Source organism: Lolium rigidum, chromosome 3, assembly GCF_022539505.1.
Source record: "Lolium rigidum isolate FL_2022 chromosome 3, APGP_CSIRO_Lrig_0.1, whole genome shotgun sequence".
NCBI lineage: Eukaryota > Viridiplantae > Streptophyta > Magnoliopsida > Poales > Poaceae > Lolium > Lolium rigidum.
The window spans coordinates 156,756,017-156,774,229 of NC_061510.1; the positions used below are offsets into that span (position 1 = coordinate 156,756,017).

General features: G+C 45.5%; 1 protein-coding gene across 3 annotated transcripts; it reads left to right on the top strand.

Annotated features, from left to right (window-relative positions):
- Nucleotides 1-11,456: 11,456 nt before the first annotated feature.
- On the top strand, nt 11,457-17,153 carry LOC124702554 (protein LNK1-like). Of its 3 annotated transcripts, none has more exons than XM_047234708.1 (11): nt 11,457-11,756; nt 12,246-12,279; nt 12,388-12,495; nt 13,268-13,710; nt 13,812-14,070; nt 14,175-14,246; nt 14,958-15,174; nt 15,398-15,645; nt 15,918-16,066; nt 16,513-16,639; nt 16,726-17,153. In XM_047234708.1, exons 3-10 carry the CDS (start codon nt 12,481-12,483, stop codon nt 16,631-16,633), a joined length of 1,524 nt encoding a protein of 507 aa, XP_047090664.1. In that variant the 5' UTR covers nt 11,457-11,756; nt 12,246-12,279; nt 12,388-12,480; the 3' UTR covers nt 16,634-16,639; nt 16,726-17,153. The 3 variants fall into 3 exon arrangements, with proteins under 3 accessions (XP_047090664.1, XP_047090662.1, XP_047090663.1); XM_047234706.1 differs by having other exon boundaries at nt 11,458-11,756; nt 12,388-12,504; XM_047234707.1 differs by having other exon boundaries at nt 11,459-11,756; nt 12,388-12,504; nt 13,815-14,070.
- Nucleotides 17,154-18,213: the final 1,060 nt, after the last annotated feature.

Here is an 18,213-nt window from a genome sequence, read left to right on the forward strand (position 1 = left end):
GCGCCTACCTCCAAGGGTGGGGTAGCACGCCTAGGGATGTTGGCCGGCGGCGGGAGCCGCGTCTGCTGCGGGAGGGAGGTGGGGAATTGAGTCGCCATTGATGGCGGAGATCGTGAGAAAATGGGAATCGGGGCTAGGTGGGGGCAGGACGTACAGACGAGTTTCTCTTCTGTTTTCGGCCCACTGTATCCTATATAGGGCCGGGTGGTGCTCAGAATAATATTCTGAGCACCGGTTTCAAAATAGTGTAACCCTATATATATATATATATATATATATATATATATATATATATATATATATATATATATATATATATATATATATATATATATATATATATATATATGCAAAATAGTGGGCTACCATGGTGGCTAGCTATGCATACACTAGCAGCCGTCCGATCTCCTGTATGTAACACGAAATCTACCTCCGGGAGCACTCTTCAAACAGAATCCACTAACGTCGTCTCTTATACAGCTTGTCGGGAGCACGCTTTTTCAAAAATTGAATACACAGCAAATGCTGCAATACACTTTGCACTACAGTACACTTCACAAGTCCGTTTAAATGCGAATCAGATGTCCAAGGAAAGTGCACTTTTACAAGTCCAAACAAGACGTTATGCAAACCATTCTACCAACCAAAATACTAGTCCATATGATATGCAATTATTTCAGCGTGAGATGCCCATCCTTTGTAGCTACCACCTCCATGTAGCTACCGGCAGAAAACCAAGCACCAGCACGTACTGAGCTGCCGCTCAGATCGGACGTCACTGCTGTGTGCGGACTGCAGAGGAGCGCACGCAGTTCATCGTGGCCGATGTGTTCGTACCTGGTGAGAGACATGTGGCGATGAAAAGCTCGGAGAGGCCAGTGCCCGCCATAGATGTGGAAGGTAAGAAGCTAGCACATCAAATAGGTCGTGGCATGATGCTGCATTTCTGTTGTGGGATTCAAGAAAGTAAACCCGTTTTTTGTTGTAGGGACTAGGGAGCAGGCTTCAAATAGGTGTGCTCGCTGGACTTTGAGGACTCGCTAGAGGATGCATTCTTCACCGCATACCCGCGGGCGATGTTGTTGCGCTTTGAGACATCGGGGCCGGCCGTGCTGATGATCACGGGGAAGGTGGGCGGCGGCAGCGTTGTGGGCTCGGCCTCGTCGTGCTTCGCCTTCAGCGTGTCCGACAACGCGCTCAAGCTGTGGTACCTCTACACCACGCCGGTGACGCCCATGGCGGGACCGCGCTCTATGGTGCCGCGCTCTCCGCGCGCTCCTCAATTTCGCATCCTCATCGCTAGCCGCTCCACGCCGCAGCCCGTCCAGCAGCACCAAGGTGGCCGCGTGCTGGCAACGCCGTCCATCGCCAAGGGACACAAGGCTCTTGCAGTCCTGCTCCTATGTCAACGCTGCAATTCCCGAGGACGCCATGGCCATCTTTCCTGCAGTCGTCGTGCACGTTCCGCAACAAGACCAACCACGTCCTCACCGTCCGTAACGACGGGAAACGATGTGCCTGTGGCAGTCGGAAGCTAAATACATTGTGGGACATAGGAATACAATGTATCTACATGAGTTTAATTCTTCCTGAACTAACGTAATCATTTTTTGCCTGGACTAACGTACTCAAATTTAAAAGAATGAAACACGTCTAATGAAATGTCTAATTGACTGGTCAGTTCAGCTGCAGTTTCAATGGTTTGTATGCATGATCACTTTTTTGTTCATTTAATTGGTCGAACGAATTGTTGAGCAACAACCTAACGATTCAAAATGGCCCCGCATCCACCGTGAAAACAATGCAAGAGCCATCTCATTTTCATCCTATACATAGACACAATCAGAAGACACACAGTTATTCTTCCGTGCGTCATGTCCATGTGTTGGTTTTTTAACACCCCTATTTGCGTCTGTAATACAATCCTACGTTCAGCATTGTAAAACAACTAGTCTAGCAGAACAAAAGACTCACGTACATGAGGTGAGGCAGCTTTCATCGACAAAACGAACGCCACGTTAAGCATGGTAATTTCAAATGCATTTGCGACCGTAGTACAACACTAGTTCCTTCTTCATTTTCTTCTCAACCTACTCAACCTACTGGAAATACACTCATTCTACTGGAAATACACTCATTTTTACGAGCAGCTATGTAAGTTGAGCTACAAATCATACGCATCCTTACAAAACAAATGACAAACGTGTCTGTAATATTCAGCGATTTTTTTACTGTATCACCATTCGTATTGCAGATACATTTGCACTTGAAACTGTATAACACAATGTATGCGATTTTGAACGAACTGCCATCTGGAAGACCTTCCGTTTGTATTACCAAGTGTATTACAATTACAGCTAGCAGTATTGGCAGCTGTCTAACGTCTCCAAACCAGGAGGTAGCAGACGTTAGTTGATTCCATGGCCAGCCATAGGAATCTTGCTCTGTTCAATTTTTTGCTCACTATATCGGATGGTCAAGGGAGGGTGCGTAGCTAGCCATGCGGGTAGCAAATCCGCGTCGATATATATATATATATATCTATATATATATATATATATATCCAAAATAGTGGGCTACCATGGTGGCTAGCTATGCACACCATGGCAGCCGTCCGATGTACTGCATATTACACCAGATGTACAATGGAGAGCACAATCTCCAAACGGATCAAGCTAACGCTGTTACTCACAGGAGCACACTTTTCAAATTTTGATTCCACAACAATACACTTTGCAATACACTTTGCAATACACTTTGCAATACACAGACTCATCACTTCTCAAGTAAAAAATACCGCTAGCAGATATGCCTTATCCCAACACCGTGCGTGTAGCCACTTCTCACACACTTCTCTATTTGGAAAATCCTGGAACACAAGCTTCACGATTTCATCTGTTGTAAATCAGACTGAAGCTGGCGCACTTCACAACTGAAAAGCCAGGTTTTTGCTGATATTGTACTCTTTTGAAACTTTCCACTCAGATCAGTTTACTATTTTTCCTCAATTATTTACACATATCACCCATATTACAGTTCATCATCATGAGCAGCGCCCGGTTCTTCTTGGGCTAGCAGAAAAGGTGCACCTAAAACCAATATTTTCTAGCTTACTACCATTTTGTATTGGTTCTTTATTTTAACCTATTGTTATTTTCAGAGGCAGGAGGTTCATGCAGCTTGCACATAGCAAGCTCGTACTCGAGAGCTTGGTCATTTCTTGCTAGATGGATACAGTGTAATAACCAGCACTCCTTTAAACGTCACCTTCTTCTACATCGAGCAAAGGAGCGGGATGCCGAGAACGACCGACCAGCGCTCTTCAATCCATTTTCTAGTACGTACTAACTCTTCACGCTGCCGAAGTGATGTCCAGGACCAGGATCTTTGACCCCGCCAGGGCCCTGCTCCTCGCCGTGTGGATGGTGCGCTTCAACAAGCTCAACGCCGCCAAAAGGCCGTCTTGCCGGACAACTGTAGTATGGTCGAGTTCCAGGCCAATCAGGCACGGCTCTCGCTGCTGCCAGAGCTTCAGATCATAGCAAGTAAACTTAGGCACACTCTCGCTTGGTGGCAGAAAAAAGCTCCTATACGATTAGTTGCAACTTTTTATTTTTTTTCTTTGCTCCGTGATTCTTGCGTGTAAGTATGTCATCTGGTTGATTGAATATAAGCAGCGCCGGTATAATGGAATGGTGTGTCTTGCTTGTACTACATCTTTTGCACAGTGATGTTCTTGCAAGCGTAGTCGTTTTGTAGTTTATGAACTGGGAAACATCCTTCAGTCTAATCTGGTTGTCAGTTTTGCACGTGCCTAAACTCAGAATATAAATACAAGTCAATGGAATTTTAAATACACGCACGGACAAGCCGTTCATCGTGGTGGCGTAGACAGATTACTAAGTAATCATGAGTTCATGACAGGATTGGTTCTCAAAAGTATAGATGCTTTCACTTTGAGTCTGCTAGAATTGAGCTACTGTACATGTTACCTTTACTTGCTATGAAGAAGGTAGTTCGTATGAGAATGAACAAACAAAAAGAGCAATCTGAGTCACTAGGCAAAATAAAAAGTCGATTGACAGAAATGTTGAACATCATCTTTATTCCCCAACCATCAGTGAAAGAGTATGCAACAGTTTTGTTTTTTTAGCAAAATAGAGCCCTATATAAAATGACTTGTATTGACATGATGCACACATTATTTGTATTGAAAAGATGGATGTTTCTTCTTGGGCTAGGAGGAAAGACTGCACGCAGAAATGAACGAAGTTTCAGACAGCATTGTCGAAACAAACGCCAGCTATGAATGGAATTAGAATCGTAGTACAAACTGTAATCCCTTCTTATTTGCTATGTCACTTTCTTTGCTACAGCTATCAACAAACCAGCTGGCTAATGTTTCCGAGATGGTGACAGAGCAGCTGTGAAACATCCCCATGGACATTTATTTCCATCATGGTCGTTCAAACAATCTACTTCCTTTATCATGTGTATTCTTAAACGTATGTGTATTCTTAAACGTAGATTATTTTGGATTACAATTGAGGTTGCATTAACATTTGCTCAGATTCTCCACTGTAGAATACAGCTATCAAATCAGGCTAGCATGCAACGGCTTCAAACGTCTGACAACAATCCCGTTAGTTGATTCCATTGTATGCCATAGGAATCTTGATCCCTTCATTTTTTGCACACTATATCCAATGGCCATGGAGGGGTGCATAGCTAGCCACCATGGTAGCAAATCCGCGTCGATATATATATATATATATATATATATATATATATATATATATATATATATATATATATATATATGGGGGAAATAGTGGGCTACCATGGTGGCTAGCGGTGCATACCATAGCAGCCGTCTGATCTCCTATATGTTACACCCGATATACACTGGGGAGCACACTCTTCAAACGGAATACACTAACGCTGTCACATACACAGCTGGCCGGGGAGCACGTTTTTCAAATTTTGAATCCATATTAATTTCTGCAATACACTTTGCAATACAAAGATGTTGTACATGCTGCTAGCTTGCCATGAAAAATTAACGCATAACGAACTGTACTACACTACGAATTACAAATGATAGATACGCCTTATCCCAACACCACTCAAAGTGCAAAACGAAGTGCAAATCAAACTGCATATTTAGACGTCTCCAAAATATCAGACCATAAGACTTGCACTCCTTTTGGCACCCCTAGTGTTAGCAAGCAGCTGACTTCCTTTTTCTTCTAAATTATTGTTTAGGTGAGCTCATGCACATCTGAAAAGACGTGATTCACTCATCATCACCCACGCGTCATCGGCAACCGGCCGACCGCCACCGCCCGAGATCTTTCGTCGGCGACCCTGTCCTCCGCCGCCACCAGGTAGGCCGACCGCGGTCGGACCCTCCCCTTTCTACCGTGCGGCCGCCGGTACTCTCGCCTCCATCCTGACCACCACCCCTGCAAGGAAAAACAGGGGTGTTCTTGAGGCAGACGGCCTCAGCTCCTCCGGCCAGGCTGCGGATGGATCCGCGAACACTGCGTGCGGTGGTTGGAGCGGGCGGGGGGCTCTGCCGGCGGCAGCGGTTGGTGGGCACTCGGAGGCTCTCTACTCCATGGCCGTCGTACAGTTCAAGGGCAGCAGCGGCACCAAGGACAAACTTCTCTCTTTAGAAAATCCTGGTGACGCATTGCAACAGGCGATGGTGCAGGAGCAGGAGTCTAGTGATACTTGGCTGCAAGGCTGCAGCTTGCTCATGCGTGCGGGAAACCAGAATGGTGAGTGGAAAAGGGCCAAGGGGAGGGGCTGGAGGAGCGGACTGCTTCTATTATTTCCAATCTGGATAACATGTGCTTTAAAACGCACTGAGTGGCTTTAAATTTTTTTGTAGATCATGTCGTTCATGCATGCAGTTGGGCGATCATTGCACATCCCAAGATGTGGAGGATGAGTACAGACCGTGTCATCCAGGTTCGATCAAGGATGGGTTGCTGCACCATGAGCCAGGACAGCCTCATCGATCTGCCATACTCCGTGGCCTCCTCCTTGCTCGTCATTAGTACACGGCCAGGACAGCTTCGTCGATCTTGGCGATCTCGGCGGCGCATCGACCTCCTACCAAGGCCACGCCTGAGCTCCGTGTCATCGATGACGCGCCACCGCCATCTGTCGGTTGGAGCAGAGGTAGCCAGGAAGATAGCGAGTTGCGACCGAGAGCATGACCAGTACCGTCATGGAGGCGCCAGTCAGCACCACGGTGAAGCCATGGACAACGGTAACATGGTCGGTACAACGAAAGGAAGCAAGCAGTCTAAATCGCATGCCAAAACGAACGCCAGCTATCACTGGAATTTCAAACGCAGTTCCGGCTGTAATGCTTTTCACTTGCAAGTGTAGTCATTTTTGCACAGTATTGTACTATTGTTCTTGCAAATGTAGTCGTTTGTATTTTTTGAACTGGGAAACATCCTTCTGTCGGTTGTCAGTTTTGTAAGTGCCTAAACTCAGTGTACAAATACAAGTCAATGGCATTTCAAATACACGGACGAAAGTCCTAGACAATTTTTCTTCCAACTCCATGATCTCATTCATTTTCTAGGCTAGCCGAACCAAGCCAATCTGATGTCTAACGAAAGTGCAGTTTTACAAGCTAAAATGAATGCCAACTTCGTTGTATACATGGACCAGACGAACTGTTGTTTGCATGGACCAGAGAACACTGCACCACCAGGGCAATCGATGCATCTATCGACGGTAGGAATTATGTCCCAGCGAAACATCTATAAAATTGCCGGTTCAGATGCCAGTCAAAAAAAGGACCCGGCAGGTTCAACCTAATTTCAAACGCATTCGCAACTGTAATACAATTCTCGTTGCTTCTTCCTTTTCTTTCTTACAGCTAGCAACACCAAGACTTATCAAATACGCCATGTTCATCTGTACAAAGGAATGTAGAATGCATGCATGTTCAACATGGGAAAACGAACGCCATTTTCAGTATGGTACATTCAAATGCATTTGCAACTGTAATACACTTCTCATTACTTCTTTCTTTTCTTTCTTACAGCTAGCAACACCAAGTCTTGTCAGATATGTCATATTCATCTGTACAAGGGAATGTAGAATGCATGTTCAGCATGGGAAAACGAATGCCATTTTCAGCATGGTATTTTCAAATGCATTTGCAACTGTAGTACACTTCTCACTGCTTCTTCGTTTTCTTTCTTACAGCTAGCAACACCAAGGCTGCATAACGCCTCTAACGGCAGCTTGACAACCGTGAAAACTTACCAATAGCCAGCTTTTTCCATCTTGGACCATACAAAGATTATGCTCTCTATATCAAGCGGTCAAGAGGGCGTGCATAGCTAGCCACCATGGTAGCAAATCCGCGTCGATATATATATATATATATATATATATATATATTCAAATCGATGATCTTGATGCCACACAAGGTGTATCTTTATCTTCATGGCATCCATAGTTGAATCCAACAGATGGAATACAAGTAGTACCTATGGAATATTCCTTCATATAAACTCAATGAAAACATTAGACAATAGGGGTTGTCATTAATTACCAAAACCACACATAGGGGCAATATACCCGTACAGGTATCTTTGCGGTGGCACCTCTGCGCCGGCATATGCCGCTCTGGCCGGCCTATAGTTTTGCCCGGTTTCACCGTTTCCGGCATAAGCGTTTCCGGCATAGCCGTTCAAAATAGCCGTGGCCTGCCCCTTGGCTTTTTCTGTCGGTGTTATACTGCCCGGTTTTTTGTTTTCCGGCCAAAACCGGATCATACACTGTCATCTGTTGTGCGTTTGCATCTTTTTCTCTTCTTCTGTCCGGATGGGGGGACGAGGCCTGCCCATGCGACTTACTTCCGGCATTTTTAGCCGAATGAACGACATTGGATATGCTGGCATCTTTCTTGCTCCAGGCCGCCTCTGCGTTTTGAGCGGAGACCGCATCGAGCAACTCTTTTACTTGGGCGTGTTGTTTCACCAAAGCATCACCTGACAACGAATCACATGCACCTTAGCATCTCTAGCAGCTTTCAGGGTTTGTGCTAACTGAAGCAAAGCCATGTGCATCGTTATACTTACGGAGGGTCAGGTTGTGCTCCTGCTGGGCTCGAGCGATGTCTGCAGCACCGGTAAGCAGCGTCTACCGCTGCGCCTCTAGCTCGGCTTGAGTGGCCGTGACATCGGCGTTGGGCACAATGGGCGTGGACACCACACTCATGGCAGCTTGGAGTGGGGTTGCCATCGGCGGCACGCTGGAGGTGCCGGCGGCATCCTCGTTCCACTCGAGCGGGCGTTTTGCCTGGCGCCCGGACTTGGCGGGCCCGACATATTCTCCTGCTGCTCCTTTGCCAGCATCTGTTGCGCCGACCATCATCACCTCGACGCTGCCAGCGGTGCGATCAATGCGCGACCCGTGGGCAGCTGCATATATTGGTGGATCCGGCGCCACCAGCACCGTCGAGGGGTACCGGGGCTCCGACACGGTGCCGAGGTAGACGTGGTGCGAGCCAAAGTGGATGATGCGGCCGTTCTTGGGGAAGCGGCCGCCGTTGGCGAAGCAGCCGGCGTTGTCGTTGACGAAATCCAGTGAGCCGAGGCGCTGCACGAGGCCAGACACCACGCGCTCGCCAGAGATGTTGAGGAAACCCGTCTGAATATGAACCCCAGCAAGCGCAGCTGCTGGCCCCACGGTGGGCGCCAAGTGTGGTCGTGGTGAACAAACAGATGCCATATGATGGCTTAAGTTGGGGGCCGGATGTGTGCAAGGGGATCCGAAGGAGGGGAAGATTGAGAGGGAAAGCAGTAGAGCTCAAGGGACAAGCCTACACGATGTATGTATTCACGACATCAACAGGAAGCTACAGAACTAGGCCTCTAGCCAGAAGTTGAAGATGTACGGCAACTAGCCTATCTCCTACTGTAACCACCCAAGACTCGATCTTCCTGCACAAGGGAACCCCTCCTCTCCTTATATAGTGGAGAGGATGCTTACAAGGGAAGGAACCCTAGGGGTATATTTGGTGATTTATGCCACTTTATAAAGCTTCTTTGGCTCGAGGGTGACGCTCCCTTCTTTAATCGATGGCCTGGTGACCTCCTCCGGTACCTTTTACGTCATATTGTTCTTTGACCTCAGGGCTTCGATTAAAGTTGAACTGCTTAGCTCCTAATGTCCTTTGGTCCTTGAGGGAATCTTGGACCAGGGTGCCGACATGCTACCATTGAGGCTATGTCGGATCCCCGGTATCATGATCGGTCTAAACCGGACTCTTGTTCTTTCTATCCTGAGACCTTAGCTCTCTTGGGCGTGCCTCCGGCTTAAATACCACCGGTTGCCCTTACTCCGGCATACCCCACCTGGTATACCGAAACGTATCTTCCAACACTATTAAATCGAACTTTCATAATCCGGATTATCTTTTAATCCGGTTTACAAACACTTTATCATGGCATATTTGCCATAATCTTGACCTACCGGGGGTCATCCCCCGATAGACGCCACCTCGTCTTCAATGTCCTGCCACTGCGACACCGCCCACAAGCGCACGTGCGCGGAAGGCGAGTCGCGCCATGAACGCGGCCTTGAAAAGCTGCAGCGCGCTGCGCGTAAGTTATGCTGCGCTGAAGATGACGCATCTGTGCCGCTGCCAGGTGGGCTATGCGAGAAGTGTGCGAACGACTGCGCTGTCCGCGCAAACACAAACGTGCCGCATATTTAAGCTACGTTTGGGTCTCGGCAGACGAGTCAGACACTATATGTGGGATCACTGGGATGGGGTACATACCGTATTTTCGGTCCGCACGAACGTAAACAGTCGCTTCGCGTCTTCCGCTGGAGATGTTCTTGGAGCATCTCCAGCCGCGTCCCCAAAGGGATTTGAGACTCGCCGGACAAAATTTCATTCCCAGCCGCGCGCCCCAAAGGCCATTTCCGTCCGTGGCAGCTCAATACGGTGTTCAGCGCCCCGAGCCCGTCCCCGCTAAACAGGGGACGCTCCGGGCACGCTGGACACAACGAGAAGCGATGCGAGGAGACACTGGCCCGACGCATCAGCGACTCACGAACGGACGCTCAACCGCCGTCTACCTAGCGATGGAGCAGTTGCCGAGAAGGGGGATCGTCGCAGTGGCAACCGCGTTGATCGACGCGGGAACCATCGGAATGCAGCGCGAACTCCGTGGAAGAGCAACCGCCGCTCTCTTCGATATCTGTGCCGCCATTCATCCGCGCTCAATAAGACCCCTACGTATGCGCTTTCTGATCTATAATCGGCCGACACCATTCATCTTTCCTCTCATCTCTCACAATGAGCAACATCTCTCTGCCATCAAACACCGAAAGCGAGGGGAAGTCGCCGGGATGGCCCCGTTGGTGGGACAGAGTTGCAACGCCTAGCAGTGATGGTTCCTCGCCGCTGGACAACGAGGAGGATTGCGAGGCGGACGAGGAGGAGGAGGAAGAGGCTGAGGAGGTGGCGACGGCAAGGGCCTAGGCGAAGGCGGAGGTGAAAGCGAAGGTGCAGCCGACGAGCACCGTCGACGACGAGGGGGACACAAGTTCCTCCGACGCGTCGAACGATACCGGCTCTTCGGAAGAGGTGACGAGCAGGAAACACCACCGTGAGGACAACGAGGCGGGGCCATCAAAGAAGAAGTAGTTTTTAAAACTAGTTTTTTTTTCTCGAAGTTTTTTATATGTAATTTATTTATGTCGCACCGCTTTGAAAATTAGTACACCGTTATCTATTCATCGTACCTACAAATTTATTCTATCTATTAAAATAAAAATACATCGTCTTTTTAAGTTTTTAGAGACGCAGCTGGTGAGCGATGTCCCCAAACACAACAAATAAAAAACACGTCCTCCGAACTTTATCTGCCCCATTGGCCATTGTAGTAACGTTTGGGAAACGCTGCTGGAGATGTGCAAAGCCACCGACGGAGTTGGAAACGCCGGGCAGCGTCCGCCTGCCGGAAACGCCGTCGCGCACCGGGAAGGAGGCGAGGAGACCGAGACCACTGTGACAGTACCAGCACCATTCGATCCTATCCAAGTCCAAGGTCGAAGCAAGAGGGGAGGGGAAGAGAAAAGTCAGTGGTCGCCCGCACCATTTCGGGCGGCGTGCGCGCGCGCGTGGCGGGCCCCACTCCAGCAGCATCCCGCGGCGAGCGATGCTTCACGTGCCTGGCGCCACCACGCCTCTCGACCAATGAGGGGCCAGCAAGTGATCGGATCGGGGGCGGGCGGCTGGCGTCCACTACTTCCCACGCCGCGGTGGGCCCCGCCGCCGGGGCGCTCCCAGCCGCTAGTTAATCTGCCCTCCACCGCACACCAGCCGCAAATAAGATATATAAAATCAATCTCCCCTGATTTTGTTATTATACTCCTCCTTTATTGTTGCCTTGCCATACCCACACGTTGCTGCCGTGGCTGCGAGCCACCCCTCTCTGCCGCCGCTACTCAAAATATAGGACCAGAAATACTCGCCCAGCAAAAAAATTAGAGGCCAGAGAAATAAAATAAATTTCTCTCCGGAAGGCTCTAGAGGCGGAGAAGCGAGCGAGCGAACTAGCCCTTTCGTCCTCTTGCTGCGGCGGCTCAGCCACGAGACGTCTCGAAACTAGGCGCGGATTCGTCGAGTTCTTCTTCTCCTTCTTGCCGGAGGCGGACCAGGGAGGTTTCGTTTCGGATTGGCCTTGGTTTGGTTTCGGATTCAGGTGAGGGGATTTCAGCTTCAGCTTCACCTTCTTCTGCGGTGGATTTTGTTTTGCTCCGTTTCGGTGAGATTTGCTTATTCTGACGGCGCGGCGCTCCACTTCCTTCTGCCTATGGCGATTCTTCTTCTTCAGATTTGTTTCTCCTTTTTTTTTTCGGTTCAAGTTTTCTCTTCTCGGCGATTTTGTTTCGGTCGTTGGTTGTGATTTCCTGTCTCTGCTGGTGCGCTCCTCTTGATTTTGCGTTTGCTGATTGCTCTTCAGATTTGTTTCTCTTTTTTTTTTCGCTTTGAGTTTATCCTACTTGTTTATCCGGTTTCGCGCTTTTCTCTTTTCCCTTTGGAATTTTTCGACATCTTCTTTTCCTTTTCATCCCCTTGCAATTTTTCTCATCTCCTGTGTGTTCATTTCGGTGGTCTTTTGTTTCAATCCTCCCCTTGCAAACTATGCTTCCTTTTGCCTGTTTCTGACGATATTATATTGTTTTTACAGGTTTGATCCAACCCAAATCCTTTGATTTGGCAAGGTGAGAGGTCCTAAACTCATGTCTGCTTTACTCAGTTTCCGCAGTATTTCTAATAATATTCATATATTACTCAACTTACTAATGGCTTTCTCTTCTACCATTTCTCAGGATTTGAACAACACCAACTGGGGATCCTGAGTTGAATATGATATCAAATCCGGTCAACTGGTACAGTTTCGGCCCCGGATAGAACCAGTAGTGATGCCAGATTGGAAGGTGGGAGAGGTGATCTTCTGATTTTGATGTCTCTATATCGATTTCTTCCTGGATATGGCATCCCAATAGTTTCCCCCAGCACCACCACCCCGAATATGTTTTGATGCGTTGATACTCTCTGCCTTTAACTTTTTTGGTTTTTTCACTAGCAATTTAGGCATACAAAAGCTATTGCTATTGTGTCCTCCATGGATGTGACCCTGCCTTGCTTAGATAGTGACTAGAATGAGATACTGTTGATCCAAAATGGACGAATTCAGATCAGCCACTCAGCTCTAGATTCTCTCTACAACTTGTAACTCTGTATCCCGTAGCTAATCGAGAGCTCTCTCTCTCTTAACTCTTCGGTTAACTTGAGTCACAATTAGTTTTGCTGGGTAAGCAGGTGAACCCAATAGAAAGGGACATACGAATCTTGTGCTCACATTTATTCCGACCATTCTCTTCTCTGTTTACCAAGTGTTGCTGCCTTTCAGCACCACTCAAGTGCGCTAGCAAAATTACCCCTCATATGGCATCGTATCAACAGTCTACTGGGGACGCAGCATAACAAATCTTATGATCAGATTGATATTCCTCTACAGGTCTCACCTATAGTTTACTGTGATAGAGCAATCTTTTATGCTGGACTCTCTGTTATGGGTCAAATTTAGTCAGTAATTCAATCTCCATTCATTCTTTCCAAGCAATAGAGTTCTTTCATGTTCCCTGAATACAAGTAATTGGATTCCCCTGCTATAGGCCTGTGACTAAGCATCTAGTGTTTTTACAGTTTGAGGGTAAATTCAAGGATGAATTTGCTCAAAGTAATAACAACGTGCAAGAAGACGGAGCTGGCCCTTTGAATATCTCCAATAAAAAACTCAAGCATGAGATTACTAGTGAAAACAACCCTGCAGCAAATAATTCAGATTTACAGAAATGTAACCCAGAGCACGCCCATTCTACTAGTGTGGGTATCAACAGTACCGATGACCATGTAAGAGACTGCAAAACTGAATCAAGTGCTTTTCCCTTGAGCACAGATGATGCTGTATCTGAAACAAGATACCAAACAGAAAACTGGAACAATTGCCAGTTTGCACTGAACAGTGGTTCAGCTGTTCTCGATAATGACAGTGCTCCGCAGAGTGACCTCAATTATGGAGATAATGATCTAAACTTCATTGATTGGCCTAGCATTGATAATTTTGAGGATGTTGATACCCTGTTCAGGTACTTAAAATGTTTTGCTTGCTGTCTGTTTCTAAGCCTTATGTAAAAAGTAGTCAACACATACTCTTCCTGTTTTGCTAATCGAATTTATTCCGTGAAAGGAGGTGTGATTCCACATATGGTGAACAACAACTGGAGAACACTGATGGGCTGTCATGGATTCCTTCTTCAGACACCATTTACTCCTCTGACGTTGCTATGCAGACAGGGTTTGACTCTTCTTATTCAGACTATGGTATGCTGGATGACCTGCCAGCATTTCATTGTGCACAAGATAAATCCCTGCCAACAACTGATGAGCAATTCAATGGCAATTATCCGTTCAACGAGCAAAAGAATGTTAATGTATATGGAGAACAGGCAAGTGAACTGATTATCCTTTTCTCTCACTTGGTTTTATTGGTTGGCACAATTAAAGCCTGTATTATTTTATTTTTGCTATCAATACTATTTATACAACATAGGCTTACCAAGGGAATGCAATGGAATTGCTGTCCACCGACCAGATACCCAATGGAGATGGAAATTTTGATACGGTAAATTTACCTATTTAAACATTCTGATGTTAAAGATTTAGAGTGTAACTAGCGAGTCATTGTTTGGAGTTCAGATATGGAAGATTTGATATGGAAAAATATATTTATTTTGCTTGGTACTTTGGTCAGTGCTGTGTCATTAGAGTAATTAGGCAAGCGATTCAAGTTTTCAGTTCCAACATTTTTTTTCCCGAGGCAGAGTTTCAGTGTCCCTCACTGTTTCATTGTTCATCTGTGGCCAATCTTCTGAAAAATTGGCAACACATAAACAAAGTACAGTTCTTTCACGGAAATACACTTTTGATCCCAGGTGCATATGTTCATTTCTTCTTATTGTTGTGTTGTGATTAGATTCTTCCTTTTTCTGGTAATTTGCTGCTCTGGTTTAGGTAACATGCATGTCCTTTAGGCATGTTCCTTCCTTCCACTTGTGGCCAGAAGCCCTAAAATAGCTGAATTGATTTGTAAGCGCAGAATGCAACTGCACTGGTAATCTTAAATAGGCGTAAAGGATGTATATTAGGCTATGTATTTCATTTTTGTTACGCCATGTGTTTAGGAGGTAGCGCCATAGGAAGAACAGATCACCTATTCCTATTACTGCATGATTGTTTTCTAGTAAAGTAGTGCCCATTTGACATGTTACTTTTTCCCAACTATTTACAAAACATAATTTATTTTCATTGATTTACTGCCATGGTGATATCGCAGATTGGAGAGCGATATTCATCAGAAAACTCCATGCAACAGTTTGAGGACAGGAAGTTTTCTATATCTTCAGGATCTCAATTAAGCTCCTCACAGAATTTACTGAAGCAAAAGCTCCACTCAGATTCAAGTTCACCAAGCAACATCACTTCTGAGTGCTATTCAGATAGAAATTGCCAGTTCAGTCCATCTGGATCGTTTGCACAGAGGAACTTGACAGGTAATATATGTGAAAGAAGTTCAACAGAATATTTTTTAGTACTCCCTTCGATCCATATTACTTGTCTCTACTATGGATGTATCTAGAAGTAAAATGTGTCTAGATACATCCATATTACCGACAGTTAATATGGATCTGAGGGAGTATTTGGCTTTCTTACGAGCATGTTTCTCTGCCTTGTGGTCTAATTGTCCGGCACTCCGGCTCACTTGTATGAGTGCAGTGCAACAACCAGGGCAATCCATAAATGATAAAGAACAACTTGGTCAACAAACATTGAGTAGAAGAGCTTCATATCCTTGTGAAAACTATGAGGTTGGAAAAAAGGGCTTAGGAAAAAGAAGTATGGGGGATCGTCAGGATACACTGGGTACATCAGTGGTGGTGGATGGCTCTTTCGTGTCGTCTCTTTCTTCTGATCATTCAGTTGAAGAAAGCAGCTTTCGACAACTTCAAGGCGCAGTTAGTCAGGTACATGGTTATTTTCTGCCTTCTCTTCATGTGTGTATGGTTCAGGAAGTTGTAAACCTTACCTCCAGCCACGGTCCTTTATTCAAGCGACTCGTACATTTGCGATGGGATTTGTAGCAGCTTCGATGTTTCTACATTCTTGTCATAATCTTGGACTGAACACCAAATCATTGCTATAATACTGGCACAACCAATGATTTTGTGTCCTGCTTCATTGTGTAACCATATGTGTTGTATTATTGAGCTTATTATTTTCCTCATCGCTTATTCAGTTGGATGTTAAAACCAAACTGTGCATTAGAGATGGTTTATATCGCCTGGCAAGAAGTGCGCAAAATAGACCAGTTTTTCCCAGTGCGGTGAACAACCATGGAGATAGCCAGGATGTAAAGGATACACAAAATACAGATACTTCGGGCAGGTACGGTGGATTTCTCACAAAAGACCATACTTTCTCTAATCATGAATCATTATTTATGTCTTTGGATACTGCTGTTGTGCAGTAAAAATTGGTTATTGTTCTATTCAAAAACCTCTCATTGTGGTAATGTGTCTACTTTATGTTTGCACAATCTGAAATCTTGAATCATACTTCATGAAAAAAATGATATCTTACTCCTTAAGAAGTTAAGCTTTGTGGATTAAATCATTCAACAGAGCTTGTTTATTTTTGTTATGATAATAGATGCAGTTGGATAGCTGATTTAGTAGTGGTCTAACCAGTAATGGACCTTTGAGATAGCTGGTGCTTTTTTTAGACATTGTCTTGATTGAGAGTGGCCATTTTTATTACTTAAATTACATTGGAGTTCAGAAAGCTTCAATATCTATGTGTTGCCTTGATACTTTAATGTTCCTGTTCTGTAGGTTTGTTGATCGTAGGAGCATCGAGACGCAGACAAATCCAATCGATCGTTCTATAGCACTTCTGCTTTTTCATCAGCCATCAGACCAAGTGGCTGGAGCTGTTGACAATCCAAGGCACTAAAATCATGTTAGTGGATGTTCCCTTTTCTCAGTGAAAGAAATTCGTGTGCTATTATCATTATACGTAAACAATGAGCAATTTGTGCCCTGCAGAATGATAAACACCAGGCTTCTGCTAAAAAATAGGTTGCAAAAATTCTGAAGATGCCTGGTGGAGATTCAACGATGGCCTCTATTCATGTATATTGTAGTCATGGTCGCTGTGATTGCAGGGGAGCAATTGTAATGGCTATCCGCCATGAGCTAGTTAAGCAGTTTACTGCTACCAAGACCGTTTTAGTTGTTAGTCGGCTGCAAGCAAGAAATGTGTACACCAGTTAACCAGCAAGCTTTGACTGCGCGTACCCCCATTGTGAATTCCGTTCATGAAGCTTGACTTTTGTGTTCGTTCTGACTAACTTTTTGTGTAATCTCAAGACATAGATTTTGATATTGACTTGTATATTCAGATGGATCTTTTTATGTAATATCTTGAACGTGGAGAATCTCTGGTTCTATGCAGGACACCCCTTATGTATTCAGATGACCACCCTGTTGTTCAAAGGCTTGGTTTGTGAAATTTTACTGGATAGTTCCCTCCATCAGGTTTCCGTAGATCTTTGCCTGCGATTCTCATGCAACATGGAAGCATGAAGCTAGCCGATGGACATATGGTGTGGTTCGCATGCTATAAAAAGGTGCCATTTGCCTGACTTTTCCTACTACATTTATCAGTCACATTTATCTAGATCAACATTAACGCTTCCATTGAAAAAGTCACGCGAATAACACCTACAGTAACCCTCCCTCTTCTATTTCTTGATACTAGAAGGATATCCCATGTGTTGCAACGGGAATTTTTTAAGAAATTATATTGTCTAAATGAAATGGTATAGTAAATATCTAATATGAATTGTCTGTAGAAGTATGTAGTATTCAATTGGCCAAAATAGTTGAGATGCTAAATTTAATTCACATTATTTTCTATATTTGATTGCTATAAATTAGCTATGTGAACATTTTAATCAAAAAATGGTAATATAGATAGCTTGCATGTAAGGATATATCAATAATGAATGTTAGTATATAGATAGCTTCCATGCAAGGATACATCAATAATGAATGTTAGAGCATCTCCAGTCGCGTCCCCCAAACCGTCCCCCAAACCGCGCCGGATCGAGCGTTTGGGGGATGTGTTTCGTTCGTGCCGCGTTTGGGGGACGTCGCTCCCCAGCCGCGTCCCCCAAACGCCGCCCCCAAACATTTAAAATAATTTTTCTTGGCATTTTTATTTCAATTTCCACAAACTAATACATAATTGGGAACGTGGTTTACACGAAGATATGGTTTGGAACATGGTTTTCCACAAACTAATACATAGTTTGAACCATGGTGGACACAAATATAAAATATTGCAAAAAAACTAAACCTAACTAGACCGTGCATCGAAGGTTTTCTGTGTTCGCTGCTAAGAAAGAACACTCGAGGGCACACCCAGTCACCTAAACTGGAAAATCCAGCGGGAGGATGGTGCCCTTGTTGGTTCTACCGATGAGGCGAACAGGCGAAACCTCCGTGCACGTATTCGCTGCGAAGAAACAA